This window comes from Ammospiza nelsoni, chromosome 3 (genome assembly GCF_027579445.1).
Source record: "Ammospiza nelsoni isolate bAmmNel1 chromosome 3, bAmmNel1.pri, whole genome shotgun sequence".
NCBI classification, from domain to species: Eukaryota; Metazoa; Chordata; class Aves; order Passeriformes; family Passerellidae; genus Ammospiza; species Ammospiza nelsoni.
This window is the reverse complement of record NC_080635.1, coordinates 46,059,717-46,078,475: the sequence shown is the minus strand read 5'-3', so window position 1 is coordinate 46,078,475 and position 18,759 is coordinate 46,059,717. Positions and strand designations below refer to the sequence as shown.

Sequence of the window (18,759 nt, the reverse complement as noted above, 5' to 3'; positions counted from 1 at the left end):
TCTTCCTTGTTTTCTTTTCTGAAGAGAAATAATTTTAAGGCAAAAATTTGGGAATGCATAAGATTAAATAGTAAGAGTAAAAATGACAGTAAACATTAGCCTTGCAGGTGCCTGAAAATTTTGCATGTCCTTGCTAGAATTATATCTCTAATAATTGCTAATTTTAGACAAGATGGATGATAAGTATGTAATTGGGGAAATAGAAAAGCAATTACTTACAGGGCTATAATGAGACAGAGTAAGTAAAAACTCACTGTGTGTTGATTACAAGTCTATCCCACTGTCCCTTAATATCATCCTCTGATGGTTGCTCAGTTATATATAGCCCATCAAATTCCAATTTCCTTGCCACTTCCTTTTCTCTCTTAAAAATAACCAGTGGAACCTGCAATTCAAAGAAAATACAGGAATTAATTATATAAAATGCACTGATATGTCTGCAAACTTTAAGAAACTCTGGTTGTTATGAAGAAACGAGTATCAAAACTGAACAAAGCAAAAAATAGTACTTGAAAAAATCAAAAGACTTAACAATTCCCTAGAACACAGAAAATACATTGATACACTAGGGTCAGGTAATTCAGATTCATTAAATTGCAGTGTGCTAAACTGTCGTAAAAAGATGGTCAAAATACCTGAAGAGGGATCCTTCAAATAAAACAGTTTTTCAGTGCCACGAAAGGATTAGATGTAGTCAAGTGAAAGAGACCTAAAATATTTTTTTCAATCCTTCAAAATTCTAGTTCCAAATATTATTTTGGGATGGTATTTTTTGATTTCATTTTGATACCCAGAGGTGTTAGAGGCTCCTTTTATTTGTTAAAGAATGTTTGAGGTTTCACAGTGGGAAACAAAGTGTTTTGCTGCAGAGACCAAAGACTGTAAGCAACAAAAAAGAATTGTCAGCAGCTGAGACACCTAGCCAGCCTTTATCTACAACCCTCTTTCATCAGCTGGATGACTTCAAAAGTACATTTCAAGAAGGCAGATGTAAATAGTGGTCCAAATTGAGTGAATTTTCTTAAGAAATGTGCTAACAAAAAAAAGTAAACTTTTTACTTTATCCTAATCTTTCCTGGAACTATTTCACAGATCCCCAAAATTCACCAACCTTGCATTACCCCCCTGACTGCAATAGTAGTCAAGATTATTACTATTTCAGTATACTCATGGACATGAATACACTGAAATAGTAATAATGAAAATCAAGACTACTCTAGCAATATGGTGATTACATTAGATACAATAAAAAAGAGTTCCAACACTATTTTCAGACAGCTAAATGAGAAAAATGTAATTGATTCATGCTAAGCAATATTTAGAAGCAAACCTAACACACACAGGCGTGCAGTTCAGAAAATTTTGGACTTAAAGATCTCCAAAATTGAGACTGAAACCATATTTGGACCATATTTTGGTTTCAGAATTGGGAAGAAGTCAATTAATTAAGATTATTATTGAAAACAATGTTTTTCCCTTCTAGTCAGAGAATAAATGTTCCAAAATAAAGTAGCATAAAAAGTCATAGTAGAAACAAACAAAAAAGTATGAGGTGGGAGAAGGAAACATCTCAAAAACCAGAAACCTAAGCTTTCATGCTGCCTGGCAACTAATGCAACAAAAAAGTGGTGTAGTATCTACTGACCAGTAGGGGTACTTAAAGTAGAGATGAAAATCAACACTAAAAGTAGTTTTCCTTGAGCTAGAAATGCAGACTTTGTCTTTTAGCATAGAACAAATTACTAGGCATTGAAAGAAGAAAAGAAAAATATTAAGGACCCCACAAGACCTTAATAGAGATATAAGGACAAATGAGCAGCTGGGTCATATCAAGGATCCATTTATTTTAGCACTATCTTGCACTTTGACTTACAGCTTTTTCCCTGGAAGTGTGCAAAAATGGGGGAAGTACATGCCAGATATACTTCTCCCAGCTCCAGAGATTTATGAAATTTGGTTTTCTTAAACCACAACTAGCATTTCGCCAGCAGAAGTGGCATCTTTAGTTTTCAGATCCCTAACAGAGATTTTCTCCAAGATAGTCCTTTAAAAGATGCTTAGGCTCCTGCCAAAACACTACCAGCAGAGTGTGTGTGCAGGAACAGCAGGCATTTTACAGTCACAATATGCAGTAGTCCAAAATGCTGCATTCTTTTCAAATGACCTAATTGACAGAATAGTAATGCAGCATCTAAAACTGTCATCTGTGTCATGTGCATTCACACCTTGTCTTGGCAGTCACAAGCAGCTTCTGAAGCAGGTTACTGCTGCAACTGTCTGACTGACTGCAAATCAGACTCTGGCCTACAGCCCCCTGAACAGACACATCACCTAACACACACTTTCTGTGTACATTACACAAACAACCCAGATTTTTTTCACAGAGTGCCCCAATCTGCTTAAGCAGATCGACTTTAAGTTATACTGCTAGACAGATTAGAAAGTTTAGACCTAGAAAAAAGAGTTAATTTTTTTCTTACTTTCAAACAATAATACCCTATGATGCAGAAGAATGAGATGACTGTGTGTAAGATGGCCAAAATCCTCAGTGTGGGCTCCATGTAGCCACTGCTTTCTTCCAGGACATAATGCACTGCAATGACCCTCTCATCATCACTTTCCAGGATGTTCAACTTGGTACTTTCACCATCAGATACCACAGGAAGCTCCTTTTCTTCTGTCACAGCAGATGTGGAGACCTGTTTAAAACAATATTGCAGCTGTATTCCTTTGACAGGAGCTTTACAATACTACAAGCTAAATTGTTGAGCTGAAAAACTGATACCAAAGACAATATAACTGTAAAGAAACTTTAAAGAATTTTTGGTTTTATTTAAAAATGTCCACAAAGAATATCTCAGCAAGACCTTTTATCTTGTTACACCAGTGTGTGAAAATGTGCTTTTTCTTTCCTTTTTTTCCACATGTGCATGTTACCAAATCTGGTCCATGATGAATTTTATCACTTCAAATTCAAGAAAGGGCACAGCCCTCTTAGAAGACATGCTTGACAGTAGTCTTTATCATCACAGCTCTCTGCCAGAAAATTATTCAAGTCCAAAGACTCTAGAGTTGCATTAATGTTACTAAAATCTTGACAATATCAGTGATATTCTAGGCAGCTTAAGATCATGTGACTCCTGACTGTAAAAATCCTTTCAGGAGAGCATAATGGCACAAGAAAACATCTCAACTGACATGGATTAGTTTAAGTTACCTGTGAAGGCTCAGCTTGGCAGCTTCACTGTACTGGGAAATGGAGCATCTGAGGCAAGGGTTTGCCTCTCAACCTGCTGCCTTTGTCCTAGCACAATGCTCCATCAACAGCTATCTGTGTACTGGAAGTCTATTTTTACTTCACACAAACCTTTCAGCTGTCACCATGTTAGATTTCTGAAGTGGTAGGATAGAGCAGGTATTTAACCTGTTAGGCTAGGCAGTTTGACCTTAACATATTGACTACAAAATCCAGATGTTTTCCAGTGTGCAACTTAAATAGTAATATTTTTAGAAATTTACCTTATAGAAGAGAAGGATGAAGTTGATGGCAAAAGCAACAAATAACGCCAACATCCTCATGTTGTAAAAGTTTCGTGCAAAATAATTCTGAAAAGAGGACAGAACATAAATATACTTTATCTAATAAAGATTCAGCCATCATTAGTAAGTTGCTGCTGAGAGGGGTTTTTTTGTGGTTTGTTTTTTTTTTTCCCTTATGGAACTTTTTAATAGAATCATAAATATAAAAAAAAATCCTAACAAACATTTTGAGTGATGTACAAGTTCTCTCCAACTTGATACGTGCAATAAGGAATAAAAGAACTTTCATTTCACTCCATTCATAAAAGATGAAGGATTTCTAATTGCCTCTTAATTATTTTTCATTGTCCTCTCAATACACTTGGAAACAACACAGAGACATGACAATGTAAGAGCAATGTAATAATACAGAAGTCCCTATCTTCCCTGTAGTTCAATATTCATACATAAAGCAAATTGCTACTTTTACCAAAAAATAAAAACTCTGCATATAAGTTTATCTTAAACATCTTCTATTCCTAAATCAACTGCATTTTTACCAGGCCAGCAAAAATTCATGTGTGACCTGAGTACCATGAATTGAAAGCTTTTCTGACATTTTGATGCTATCCAAAGGACTGCAGAAATGTACCTTTTCCCTTCCTGACAACACACAAACCTTTACAGCACACATTTTGAATATTTTAACACTCCTACAGGAATTCTGCCATTTTTCATCCCTAATCATAGATGACTATTAGTGAATTATAAAATGAAACTATTAGAAAAAAAATTAGCTAAATTCACATGATTGTAATGGGACCAGCCTAAAAATGTACCTCAGTTCAAAAGCCAAATTAAAACACTTAATTTCTTAATAAGATTTTGACTGTAGTTTTGCTATGTTCTCACGCTAGAAGTAGACATCCCTACACAATTATATACTGTATGCACAGAAAAAGTGTATTTCTTTTTGCTTTGTATTTCACTCTGGCCTCAGAGAATATAAATGCATTTCAAGCAATTATGGAGCAAATATTATCTGATATTTTACTGAGAGACTCTGAGATGCAGTTTTACATTTTCATAAAGTCTTATTTTCTACAGGTTTTGAAAAGTTTGACAAATACTGACTTGATATTTCACAAAAAAAATCTGCAACATCTTTTCTTATTCACTTCAGGTTAAGCATTGTATCTTAGTTGGTTCTTTTTAAAGGAAAGCTTGTAATTTCCCAAAGGTGTCTCTCAGGGAAGGAGACATCTTACTGTCTCACTGGCTGCTGTAAAAATTCAGGAACTTTACTACCATAAAAATGCATGGATGTTTTCCATGATACACAGGCATCTCTGAATGTCTAGGCTTGAGACAATAATTGTCTTCCTAAGGATTAATATCTTGTATACTAAGTTATTTGTGTGTTTCTTTTCTCTAATATTGCCATCAAACCTTTGCTTCATTGTCCTTTGTATGGACAATGGTGGAGAGAAGAATGTGGTCCAGCAGATGCTATTTGTCTTGATATTGTTAGAATATTGTGGTACATGTCTCTTCCAACAGCTAAACACATAAGTTAGATAACAACTTACAAGAAGCTTCTGCTGATATGCTATGATATTCTTCCAGAAAACTGATTCCTGAACTTCTGGTTCTCCATATCTGTGTGTATGCAGTTGTCTTAATTTCTGTTTCCCCTTATCTTCTTTGGTTTTCTCTTCTTTTTCTCCATCTTCTCCTCTTAGGATAAAAATGAAGGCAAAATAATATGTCAAATTAATAAAATTGTTAGATTAAAATCACACACTGAAATAGGCTTTTTTGTGAAAAACACACTGAAATTCCATCTTTTAATGAGGCTCAAGTTGCCATGACTCATGCAGTTCATGCACATGACAAATATCCCTCTTCAGTCCAAAGTGCTGGCAAAGGTGACAGTCTGGTTAAGGCCACAGATGAACTTACTGGTTTGGCATCCTGAAATGGGAATGCTAGTTGGTAGAGGCAGGTAATCCAAAATCTGCTCGCCTTGCCATCACAGGCTCTTCATAATTGTGCAACTGATTCTTGCAGTGACAAAATGTCTGCAAGCTGGCAGTTCTATGTCTGCATGAGTGTCTACATGTTTAAGAGCTCCCCTACAACCTCATGCACTTAAACAATCCATTTCCCACAAAGGCTGCAGAAATTTTTGGTTCTTCTTGCACTTACAAGTCAAACCTCAAGTTTTAAATTCTGCATTTCTGCCCACCTGATGGAGTCATAAGTGCCCACTCCAGGAGGAGATGAAGTAAGGTTTTGTCAGCATCTGGTGTGTGAGTATCACCATGCTGTATCATTAGAGAAAGTCAGAGTTCACAGGCTGCCTTCTCCAAACATTTGATCTAAAGAACTGTGAATTGTCTTAGAAGTTAATTTGAACTGTCAGTATGATAGATGAAAAGATCACAGAACTCTATTTGAAGCCAAACCAGAGTGAGAGGCAACTTCTAAATTACATTATTTATTTCTCTGTTCCTATCTACAAACGGAATGACTGATGTCCAAAGCAGGCTCCTCTTCCTAGAAGACATTTGATAAACTTTCACTTGAAAGTTTGTCATGTCAGGAGTAGCTTCAGGGCAGCTAATAGTGCCAGGCACTGTACTCTTGGCAGAGAATACAAGTATTACTGCAACTCACACAGTCAAGCAGAGCAATCAACAGTGAATGGCCTTGAAAAGTCAGGAAGACTCTACCTCACAAAGTTATAGTGGCCAAATTAGAAATTTTCTGCACTTGTTAAGAAGAATTTTTGTCATGGACAAGTGCTTGTCATGCCAGAAGAGCATGAGAGTTTGAGACTAAGGGATTCTTAGAATTTTGACAGTGATAAATCAGGTACAGAAACTGTACATAGAAATGTACATGTATCAGGAACCATAAAATACAGGGATGGAGATTCACAGTTTCTACTGGTTAAAACCAAGCACTCTATTTGCTTTCCACTGTTTTATTCTGAGCTAATGGCATTAACATTAGATTTTAAGATGTCCTAAAAGGGTTTAAATTATTATTGATCAAATATCTTCATAAATATGTGAGAGTACTCTGTAATTCATTAAAATTGTATTGGAATGTTAAGGTTTTGCAAAATGCAAATAACTCAGAACATGTCATAGCAAATGGGAGAGAGTAAAGCAGATTCAGTCTCTATCACTGATGGACAGCAGGTCTCTGGAACTCAGGTGCTCTTAGAAAGTTTTCAAAATTTTTTTTTCCAGTTTTAAGATTTGCAAAGGGAAAAAAAATCCACTAAGCACATACTAAAAGAAATTAAATAAAAATTAAATGGACATTACAAACGATGCTTCTGGGAAGGGAAATGACAGAATCAGTGTGGTGCTTATAGGGCATTTCCTTGCAAATGTGCACATATGAGGAGAATTGTTTAAAAAAACACTCCAGCCTAATTGGAATGAGAATTGACAGAAAATTAAAGGCAAAGGAGTACAAACAAACCTGAGGTTTTTTTCAGTAAAACAAAATACTTTTTTTTTTGGTAGGATCAGAAGTTAAAGTAATACATACTCAGCTTTTTCAGGTTCTGATTTTGTTTCTTCTTTCTCTTCCTTTTCATCTTCTTTCACCTTCTCCTAAAGAATACCAGGATATAAAACTGTGTGTAAATATTATTATACAGTACAGAGTTAGTTAAAAGAATACCCAAAATGCAGAATGTTAGGGGGTTTTGGGCTTTTTTTGTTAAACAATGGAAAACTTGAAAAAATGTTATTATTTGATTTACATTAATGAAGAGAGGCAATTTAGCACTGAATTAAAAGCAGTCAAAAATATTATGTCCTTAGAGAAAGCTGTGGAAATTCAAGTTTGTGACATCAGAAAGAGTAAACATCAATAATTATACATGATTCTTTAAAAAAAAGGTCAGAAAACCCAGAAAAACAATGATGCAAGTTTTATTTGAAGACTGTGTTTAATATATGAAAGAGAGAAATAGATATCAGAAATAGAAGATGCAATTACCTGGATTTTTTCCTGTACCTCGGGCACTGGGGCTAAGGAGGGAGTGCTCAGTAAATCACTCAAACCAGCATTTGGATTGTGAGGGATCAATTTATACTGTCCACCTTCTCGTTTCAAATCCAAACCAAATATATCTGAGAGTAGATCACTCTCTTCTGTTAGAGTCTGCAGATCCGTCAAGTCTTCTGCAGGCAATGCAGCTTCCGTTGGCTTCCTCTCCCCTTCTTCTTCTTCGCCACGCACTTCATCCTGAGTGGGATCTGGCATATTAGCCAACAGTTCAGCCACCTTGATTTTCTTGGCTCCTTCTACCAGGCTTCCTCCAAGCAGCAAACTGCATATGATGCGAAAAAAGCCCCGGACAACACTACAAGCAAAATGTAGTAAGCCCACCAAAATGCTCCAGTAGGAAGAAAACAAAGCCATGACCATGTCCTTCATGGTCATTTTCTTCACTTTTTTCATTTGTTTCTTTAGACTCTTCATGCTGAGCATTTTCATAACAGTCATTAAATTATACTTGAGAGCTACTAAAGCTGACTTCATGGTCACGAGAGAGAAGAAACCCATTCTAGGATCTTCTTCCTCAGGATTATCTTTCTCATTCTCCTCTTTATTAGCTGACCTTTCATTCAGATCTGACTCAGAGATCTGGGCAGCCAGTTGCATTTCAAAGATGGTATCCTCACAGAAGTTAACAAAAAGCTCCATCTTTTCTTTCTCTCCACCTTCATTTACAACATCAAATATAAACTGTCTCTTTGACTCTTTTACCTGAGGTTTTTCCCACTGAGTCCGACTTGACTCACTTATTTCAAAATAAACTCGTTCAATGCGCTTTGCACTGCCCATGATTTCTATACGTCCGAGGAAAGGCTGAAAGTAATTCAGCACACTCTCTGAGAGCTCCAGGAAGGTCTGCAAGCGCGTATCATGGGGCATGTGCTCTGACAGGTTAGTCAGGAGAACAGCAACATTGAAACCAATGTCTTTTGCAGGCTCGTGGAATCGTTTCACAAACTCCTCGTAGTCCAAAGTCTCATTCTCATCTGTTTCAGCACATGACAGCAGAAACTCCGTTTCAGACTGAGTGTAGTGCTTATGGCTTTCCATTGCCCTGTGAAAATCCCTCTTCGAAATGATCCCTTTACCATCAGGGTCATATTCTTTGAATGCATCAGAAGAAGTCAAATCTTTCAATTTTAGGAACATATCAAAAAATTTCAGAATCATCTCCACATTGTTTGATGATTCCACAAGCATATCGACCATCTGCTTTCCAATAGTTCCATTCACAACATTACCTAGAGATAATGACAGGATATTAGAGATAATATCAGCAAATATTTTGGCAAAGAAAAGTGTATTATAATGATTAGTGAACCAATCAAAGAGGAAGAATGATAAATTATTGGATAACACACTTACATGAGGAAGCTAGCTATGAAATCTGGAGTCTTTTACTATCAACTCTACCCTAAGACTTGGAAAAAATGTGACTAAGTATTTGCAATTACAGAAAGGAAGAATTAACAACTCTTAATTGTAGAGAGAGACTGTACATTTAATGCAGTGCTAAAAGTGGGGTAGCATATAATAAATTTCTCTATAGTGCAGCACAGACAGATCTAATGTCACTAGTTCACTAATATTTAGATGAGCAGCTCAGTAGGCTCCATATAGAGCACAGCCTACAGTACTAAGAATTTACTTTGCTTTTTAGTAACCTTCTATGAGCCTAAAGCCTGGGGAATCAAAATTTCAGGACCTTGAACATAGTCACTAGATGAATAAGGCCTGTTCTTTATGGATACGATTACTACCAAAATAAATGCAATATATTAAGCTTTTTAATAAAATGACTGACCAACACTTTCATCCCCAGAATTCCGGATTTCAACTTAAATGTAAAAGCCATTTAACCATCTAACCCAAAAGATAAGTCAAGTTCACAGAAAAAACCCCAAACTTCTGTTAGCTCCAGATTTTATAAAGTTCTGGCATTCAGAATTAACATAGCCTATGTCAACTACCCTACTTAAATCTCCCATTTACTTTCAGACCTGAGAGGTCTTCTCACAATTGAGACATGAAAATTAAAAAAGCAAAGAAATATAGAGCACTATTTCTCAAATGAAGAAAATTACGAAGGTAAAAACTTTGCTAGAAGAACTACGAAAGAGATTTCACATTTTTCTACCTTCCAGCATAGACAGCAACATGACAACCATATCTTTCTGAAGATCCATTAATTCCTTCAATAGTTCAATTTGACTGGAATCCTAAACAACAAAACAGTACATAAATATAAATGATATATTGCTTTCTTTGACATTTATTTATGTGCATGCATATTTCACACTGTAAAAAGCAGACGTAGAAATTAAGAAGATAGAAGTGTCAAAAATGGTAATACAGTGAAAATATACTTAATTTCTTAACTCCTCACAGTATATTTACACCATCATCTGTTTAGAAAGAGTAATCTAATAAAGACAAAACTGAACATGATAAAAGATTTAAAGCAATAACTGGGTATGCCAAGGTCACAGGTGATGCTTCTGTAATGTGTTCTGTCAGCTAAAATGTTGTCACTTTTGGCATCATCAAGTTTACAGCCATGGAAAATTGTACAAACAGCAACACCAGTAGCACATAGAGCTCAAAGTATAACATGATTCAAAATGAGCAATTTCATTATAGGTCACTGAACTTTTTGGAGGGAAAAAGGAAAGTTGAAATAAACTGTTAAAATATTTATTGATAAAATTCCATTAGTAAATCCTTAGACATGCATTAAATTGATTTTTAGCCACTTCTTATCTCATTGGGTTTAACGAGTTTACTATATCACTTGCCTGGAGTCTGTCTGGATAGAATTATTCAACTACTTAATTTCTTCCTCAGTGATACACTGTTCTATCATGCCATTGATAACAAATACTTGAGCAATGCCTGACTTCAGTGAGTGGTACAACAACCTCAAGTACTTTACGGCTGTGGGAGGATGCTTTGCCTTGATAAAGCTTATCTGCTTGGCCTGGAACCCAGTCAGGAGATAAAGCAGTGTAAGCCATCTGTGGTGAGCTACCATAGTGCTGCTTCTTAGTGTTCAATATGCTAAAAGGCTGGTCTGGCTTACCATCTTTAAACACACACCTGTCCCTTTGAAGTCAGACTTGAAAGATAAGCTGCTGAACTGACCTAGAGGCCTATGACTGCCAGCCTTCTTTCTGCTATAAAAATTCCATGACACTTTCATAGTTAGATTCTTCCACAAACTTGATGTATATGGCATTTCTCCCTTGGATTTGGGACACCTCTCCACAGTTACTTTACAAGGATTGAGAGAAAGAGGAAGAAGTACACCACAAAATGGAGTACGATAAGATTCATTCAACTTTATGTAATATTTCTTCTACTAGCTTGCATATAATTGCATTAGCAGAATTGCTTTCATATGGTGTGCTTTGACAATTAGTGTTATATTTGACCAGTGGTTTTAGTTTTTATACTGTGTAGTAAGTAATTCTGGTTAAGATCTGTCTGTTCAATTTTCTTAATAACTAACTCATCTTTTATAAATTTATCATCATTAAAACTCATAGGACATTGATTTAATCACACCTCTGTAATTCCTTAAATTTAAACTGCTAAAAAAATCTGAAGCTAAGGAAGGGTTTACTTTCATTTAAACCCCTTTCTGTGAAGGAGTTTAAAATACAAAAAAGGTTTTCTTTCTGTTCTTCAGACTCAAATAAAAAGACTTTATAATAAACATTGTCTAAAGCACCCACTCCACCATCAACAATGACAATTTGCATCTTGGATTGCAAACTGCATAATTTGGAAATAACAAGATTTTTAATTGATTTGCCCTGCAAGTTTTCATTACAAAATTTTAAACTACAAAAGTTATTTACAACTCAGATTATCTTTGTTCATTTGGATTGAAAACTGTACTTTCTTTTTCTACCTTAGATTCTTAAGAAGTATTACTATTATCACATTGTTCCTTCCTGGTACAAGATAGAGAATTCAAATGCAAAAAAAAAAAAAAAAAGAAAAAGAAAAAGGAAAAAAAAACCAAACTGCAAAACCCAAACAAAAGAGTGATTTAATTTTGCTCCTGTTAAAATCTTGCTTCAAATATTCTCCGAAAGTGCTCTGGAAATTCATGATTGAAAAAAAACCAAGTACTCAGCCTAGGCAGGTCCCTCTTACAGACCAAAGCCATACAGCAACTCCTTATTAGCCACACTCAACACTTTTGAGAACTGGTATTTCAACATAATCTGAAAAACACATTGAAATATTCTTGTAATAAATATAAATGAACAAAAGAGCCCGTAACTATTCTCGTATTTCCTGCTAGAGCCTATAAAGAGCTTCCAAAAGCCAAAAGCTTGAACTCCAAGCAAGAGAAAGAAACCATCATTATTTATAGTGATGCATTTGGAATTATACACTTGGGAGTGTTTCTGTCATCCCAGAGAACACCTGGAGTAAGTGCACACACCTGTTGTGCACAGCTGCCGGGCTATCTTTGAAAAGGCAGGATGAGTATCGTTATTTTCTAGATTCTGTAATCAAAGATGCTGTGAAGCCATTCTGGGCACAGCTGAGACTATAAACTTGTCATTACTGTAAAAGCAAATCTTGCCAATAGCCACATCTTATTTCATAAGCAACACATAGCTACCACGTGTCTGCCTTATTGTCAGTAACTACTTAAATACCTCTTTCCAGTTTGCTTTAGTGGAAGAGGAAGAAGTACAATAGCCTTCACCGTGGCCTACCCAAACACTGACTATTTTAAAATTCTTTAAATAACAAAGATGTTTCAAAACCAAAACAGTATCTACAGGCACTTTTAAATGCACTTCAGGAGAAATTCAATGCATTTATCTTGAAAATCATGTTTGACTGTGATGCCATTTGTGGGAAGAAGATTTCTATGTAGCCATAAAGAATGAGAAGTGTACCTGTAGCTCAAAGTCCACAAGTGTCAGCAAGCAGCCGACTTTCCTCCATTAAGTTCCAAGGGCAGGGAGAAAAATAATTCGATCAAGACTACTTCAATTTATGCAAAGAATACTTACATGGACACCTCTGGAGACAAATAATGAAATGTAAAACCTCAGAGACTTCAGAGCTGTATTTCTAAATAACACTTGTACAAGCTTATGATATTTTTCTCTAAACATATTAAATTATGCAAAAAATCAGAATCAGCGCATTCAATTAAAATGAGTAATTCTTTTAAAATTTAAGAAGTTGAAAATTGCACTGCTTAAGGATAGGACTCCTTGCACTTCATTTTCACACTCTAAATAAGTGTCTCTTCCAGTCCCCTTCACTCTTTCTACAGCTTATGAAATGAGTACTCACATCCAAAAGAAATTCACTCATTATAAGGTCTGACTACTCTCTACTGAGAGTGAAAAAGGTTTATATGAAAAAGGTTTACAGACATGTGTTGAACTAGGGTTTAATAATGATGAATCAGGGTTCAGCGCAGGAGCTATCAATGAACATGATGGGTCCTGCATAAAAGGAAACTGCAGAAAACACTGAGAGAATTTTGGTATAGAAGAACAGAACTGAGAGGTCTTTTTGAATATCAGTGATATACTTTGTTTGCGGTTTGATCTAATCTGCTTTGTACCTGTGGCCAGTGATCCCATTACAGGTCTGCTATTCACATCCGTTCTAGTTTTAAAATTTTCTCCCTCAATTTTATCGTATTCTATCATCTCTGGCTTTTATTTTTTTCTACCAACTGTTTTTATTAATGTTTATTTCTCTTTTACAAAAATGCTAGTGACTTATGAAGGAAAAAGTAAACTAAAAAGATACCTGAGAGAGCTTCATCTGCATGTGGGCAAACACATGAAGGAAACCAACTACAGCATCCCACAGCCTGCTGTGTGCCAGACTTTGCTGATTACCAGTACATGGCCCCTATTGTTCAGGCAACACAAAAAAAAGAAAAAAGGAAACCAAAGTTTGTTTGCAAGAAATTCAACAAAAAGAGGAAGACATACACATAAGTGCATAGTTTAGGGTTGTCCTTTAGAAACTTCTATGAAATATTAAACATATCTAGAATTATGTATTTAATAACACCACTGACTGTAAGAAAATAACCTAATAATTACTCCTAATAACTTGGCCTGTTTTAGCCAAGTCTCAATATACTAATTCAGACCCCCAAAGAGTGTATCTGTTTGCAGCTTCAAACAATAAGTGCTGAAGGGATACAAACCTTCAAGCTGTTTCTTCTTTATGTAGTTTTGTAAATTAGGAAAAACCTTAGAGAAGGTTAAAGCAAAATTCACATAAGGGATTAGAGAATCAGTTTCCTGATTTTCCCCCCAGCATATTGTAGAGCACAGCACTAAAAAACACTTAAAGAAAATTCTAAAGAGTAGTGACAGTTATAGACATATATTTCATTCTTTAGCTTCATATATAAACAAATGCACTAAAATAATGCTGAAGAATAAATGCATCTATATTATATTTCTATGTCATACCTAGCTACTTTATATCTTCATGCTAAATGTATGAGGAATTTCCTTTCAAGTTCATAACATTCTGAGGAAATTAATTTACCTGGATATACTCTGTGAGAGTATTGAAAACTTGTTTTGCGACCTGGATGGCTTTGGAAAAATTTCTTTGTCCTTGTTCATCAATAACATCCTTCCCAGAATAATACCAATAGAAATCACTGATGGACTCCTAAAGAAAAAACAGTTGTGAGAGGCATAAAGAGATTCTGTGGCCAAACTGGCTCCAACTGGATATTCATCAATATAAGAAAAAACAGTGTTAGACAGTTCTAGTTCTAGAATTTATTTAGTTTATAAAGGCTTTAAACGAACCACCCAGCAACTCCCAAGTACTACTTCAAGGATTGTAGTTTCATCTCAAGGGAATCAATAGGAAAACAAATACAGGGAAAGAAATAACTTAAATACCCCACAGCAAACCTCAAAATAAAATAAATTAAAATTAGATGACTTGGTATCTGATCCTAGAAATACAACAACCTGCATTCTGAAAGGGAGTGCTCAGTAGTACTGCCATGCTGCATGCTGTTCTTTAAACAATGTCTCTTTATACTGCCTGCTTGACACCTAGTCAATAGTGGGAGCAAATGTTGCTTTGTGTGCATGATTCCTCTCTCCATCTTCCCCAAAGGCAAGCTTATTAAATTTTCAACAAAGTAAGCAATGGAATGAAAATCATTCACAACTTCTACAGAGTGCAAAAAGATAGAAAGCAATGTTGATAACAGCAGCACTGTAAACAAAAATAAAGAAAAAGAATTTTCAATGTCTGGAATTCTCAGAGCAAATAAATGAATGGCTAAAGGGAACTTAACTAGATAAATACTGAAAAAAACCCCAAGCCATAATATATTATCATGTGCAGTAATTTTCTGAAGGAAAACAAATATAGGTAAAAATTTTGAACATTTATAACAAAATGTTTTCACATTCACATGCTGCAATCTGGATACAAAGTAGATTTTTTTCATTAATTTCTACAATCTTGTGACAACTAAATGTTCTCATTTTAAAAGGATTTGAAACATAGTTAAAAATAGATTACTGAAAGGGTTTTTAACACACTGCCTTCTGCAGTTTTTTTTTCTCCTTCTTAGAAAATGTGCTATTCTTATGCTTCACTCCACTCCAGCACATGGGCACTCATTTACAGAGCGGCAAGTGCTCAGCCTAAATCAAAATATGGATGAAAAAGCAGCTGGCTGAAACTGAGCAATACAAAAAACTTCTCATTCACAGGGTAATTTCAGTCAACACCTGTGCTCAGGGACCCACTGAGCATGGCCCCATCTTCTGCTGCTCTCCTTGGTTAACAGCCTCCATCGCATTCCTGCGGATAAAGCCTGGAACCAGTCTTTCACATGTATGCTGCCTTTCACTCTCCCTGAATAAAGTAGCAATTCTTAAAGAACTACAATCACTACAGAATTTCAGCCTTTCTCATCAGCTTGGGCTACAGGGACCAGAATAAGCATGATGACAAATAAATGTGTTCCTCTAATAAAACTTGTATAGAAGTAAGTAATATTTTCATCTATGTACTCATATATAAATTACTTACCTGAACTCTCAATAAGTAATCCACAGTAGAAATGATAATATTAACAGTTGTGTTGTTACCAGTTTGAGTTCTCAGGTAATTCTGAAAATCTAAAAATTCAAATAGAAGTTTAATTTAAATTTATTTAAGTTTTGAAACACTTCTGAAAATTAATTCTGGCTTACGATGGTCTAGAAAAGTTTAGCTTAGATACATGGATTGGATTTTCTTCTCTTTCTTTGTTTTTTTTTGTTTTTTTTTTTTTTTTTTTTTTTTTTTTTAGTTGGGTTGTTTGTCTGTTTTTGTCAATAAATCATTGTAAGAGTTTTCACATCTTATTACAGAGATCACATACCAGAGAACTTCTAAAGCCAGAACCTTGTCTATATATTTCATCTGTAACTTGGCCTTACTTTAGTCTATTTATGACTAGAACTACATCAATATCAATGCAATTATACTTAGGATATATTTTGTTAAGTAAAATCAAATAATTATACAAATCCTGATAACTAAGTCAGAAATATGTCTAATGCCTAAAAAGGAAAAATATCCCTTTTTTCTCTTTTCATTCCTGAAGAATGAGAGAGAGAATACACGGGAATTTACTTAATGATAAAAAATAATTATGCACTTTTAATGTGTTCTTTTATATTTAAAAGATATGTCATTTCTTCAAGAAAGGTATTGTGTGCCTTGTAACTTCACATACAATTCAAACTGACATTAGCGGGAAACAGTGTGCACTCGAAAGCAGACACATGCCAAAGGACAATCAATACAACTTCCTCTTACACTTTCCTCTGAATTTTTCATGTCTAGAAGTTACAAACCACATACATTTTCCTATGTAAATTTAACTTTCCTAGTAGGTCAAGATCCAAAACTCATTGTTTTGGAAACAATTATCTTATCTATAAAATCAAAGCTGTTAAAAAACACTGGCAACTTAATTCCACTTAAAGATTTTCCCTTCATGTACGGTCTAGCAGCGATTCCACCTTTCATAATATTTTATGAAGGCTGCCAAACCTCCATCAATTAAGAGCTTTTATCATCAGTTACTGTCACCTTGATCTTGCCTGCCCACAAACCTGAATTGTGTCCTTCACAAAGCAACTGGAGGAAGCGGAAGAGGTCACAGGTGAACTCATCATCCTGCATCACCTTTTCTCCTGTAGAAAGGCAAATGGAAGCAGGTTATCACAGTCTGCCAAGTAACACCTCACAGCCCTGAAGAAAATCTCCATAATTAGTATTAAGAGGAAGGAGAGAGAAAATTTATAACCACCAATCTATCTGAAGCATCTATGACTTATGCTTGGCAGATAGTTATTTGGTTATAAAAAAAATCAATTACAAAACTTAACTTTTGATTTATAAATATGGCAGCATGAGCTTGGCAACATTTTACAAATAATCCCTGATTTACATTCTTGTTTGACTTCACTGGGCATGGAGGCTGTGTCACATACAAAGGTTAGGGTTGGATCAATGTCGTTCCCATTCATCACAAAAGAAGGTACTTAAAATACAGAATGAGAATTAATCAGTTATGAAAATAAGTCCTCAAATAAACTATTTGATTTTAAAATATTCTAAAACAACCCATGAAATTTACAGCTATATGCATTCTCAAGAACCATTTGGACTGAAATATTTGAGGATTCATTATCAGTCTGCTGCTGACACAAAGTAGAAGTATCTCCTTTGACAAAATAAAGCAATATATATATAATGAATTAAGACCAAGTGCCAAAATGCTTTACTGAATTAGGCCCTTCAGTTAATTTCTTGGTAAACAACTAATATCCAAATGAATAAAGCTTCAAGCCTATTTTTCTCCCCCACAGGAAACAGTATACTAAAAAGCCCTCAATTAACCCATCATTATTTCAAGTATATCAATACATACAGTTAAATTTGTACAGGGACATGTGAAGAGGAGAAATAACCATTCACCCAGGAGAACAATCACAACTGAGGAAAACATAGAACAGCTTATAAAATGACACACAAGGACAATACTATAAGTGTTAAAGCAACAAGGGCCATCTATCAAAAGTCAGAAAATTCTCATATAGAACATTGGGGAAGTATTTTGACTATGTATGCAAAGGTGGAAGTCACGAAAACTTCTACTATTTAACAATACACATAATTTTAATATATAACAAACACTATTTGTAAACAAGAAAAAAAAGGAGGGACATAAAAATGTAAGCAAACTGCAAAACAGTTTGAAAGATTTTTTCTTTGAGGGGATGTAATTTAGGTTCTACAAAGAGAGGACCTTTAGCGTGTGAATAGGAGACCAGAAAAGGGAGTAAAGGCATTCAAATTAAAAAAAAAAAAAAAAAAAAAAAAAAGATACCTTAGTTAAATTAACAATTACTTCCATGCTGTTCTACTGGTAGATAATTCTAATTACAATATCCACATTTACAGATTACTATGTTATTATAATTAGATCATCACTGTTTGGGCTAGATTTGGCTATGATCAAGTTAATTTTCTTCGTGCTAGCTGAAATGTAAACAGCATTTAGTGCAATTTGGAGTAAAAATAGACATGATCAGAAGTTTAACTTTACATAAAGTCATGAGCAATTATAATTTCAAGCTAATGGATTTATTAGTCTACAGACTGTGAATTTTAAAGTAAGAATCTTCAGTACACTAGAAATAGAAATCAAAAGTATTTTGAAAACTGATGTGAATATTTTATAGTACAAAATTTCACACTCTTCTGTTGCTCTCATGACAAATTTTGGTATTTAGGGTAAACATCCCTAAGGCATATGTCAACATAATTTCTTGTACCATAGGGAAAGATAAGATGCTTTTCCTCCTAACTCCAAATATGAACTCAGGCAGTCACGAAAAATACCCAATTTTTTCTCTAAGAATGAGCCAAATACTTTGAATGACATTCCATGACATTTTCTCCACTGAAAATATAACTACCAGACACAGAGTTTTTCAGTCACAGGAGACTGAAAACTCTTTCAGCTCATTAAACAATGGAAAATAAATTACTATTTCTGTCAGTGCTGATGAACATATACATGCAATATAGGCCCAAGAAGGCAAAAAGCAG

At 34.9% G+C, this 18,759-nt stretch overlaps 1 protein-coding gene across 3 annotated transcripts in view; it reads right to left on the bottom strand.

The window, feature by feature from the left end:
• The window catches only part of RYR2 (ryanodine receptor 2), a 379,644-nt gene that overhangs the window by 19,053 nt on the left and 341,832 nt on the right, over window positions 1-18,759 (bottom strand). For all 3 annotated transcript variants that reach the window (XM_059468881.1, XM_059468880.1, XM_059468882.1), the window contains 11 exons: window positions 16,755-16,835; window positions 15,682-15,770; window positions 14,161-14,289; window positions 13,402-13,506; window positions 9,743-9,824; window positions 7,543-8,846; window positions 7,087-7,151; window positions 5,109-5,256; window positions 3,520-3,606; window positions 2,481-2,699; window positions 255-385 (listed from right to left, as the gene is read on the bottom strand). In XM_059468881.1, coding sequence (XP_059324864.1) covers window positions 255-385; window positions 2,481-2,699; window positions 3,520-3,606; window positions 5,109-5,256; window positions 7,087-7,151; window positions 7,543-8,846; window positions 9,743-9,824; window positions 13,402-13,506; window positions 14,161-14,289; window positions 15,682-15,770; window positions 16,755-16,835 — 2,440 coding nt within the window. The remainder of the gene's footprint in view (window positions 1-254; window positions 386-2,480; window positions 2,700-3,519; window positions 3,607-5,108; window positions 5,257-7,086; window positions 7,152-7,542; window positions 8,847-9,742; window positions 9,825-13,401; window positions 13,507-14,160; window positions 14,290-15,681; window positions 15,771-16,754; window positions 16,836-18,759) is intronic.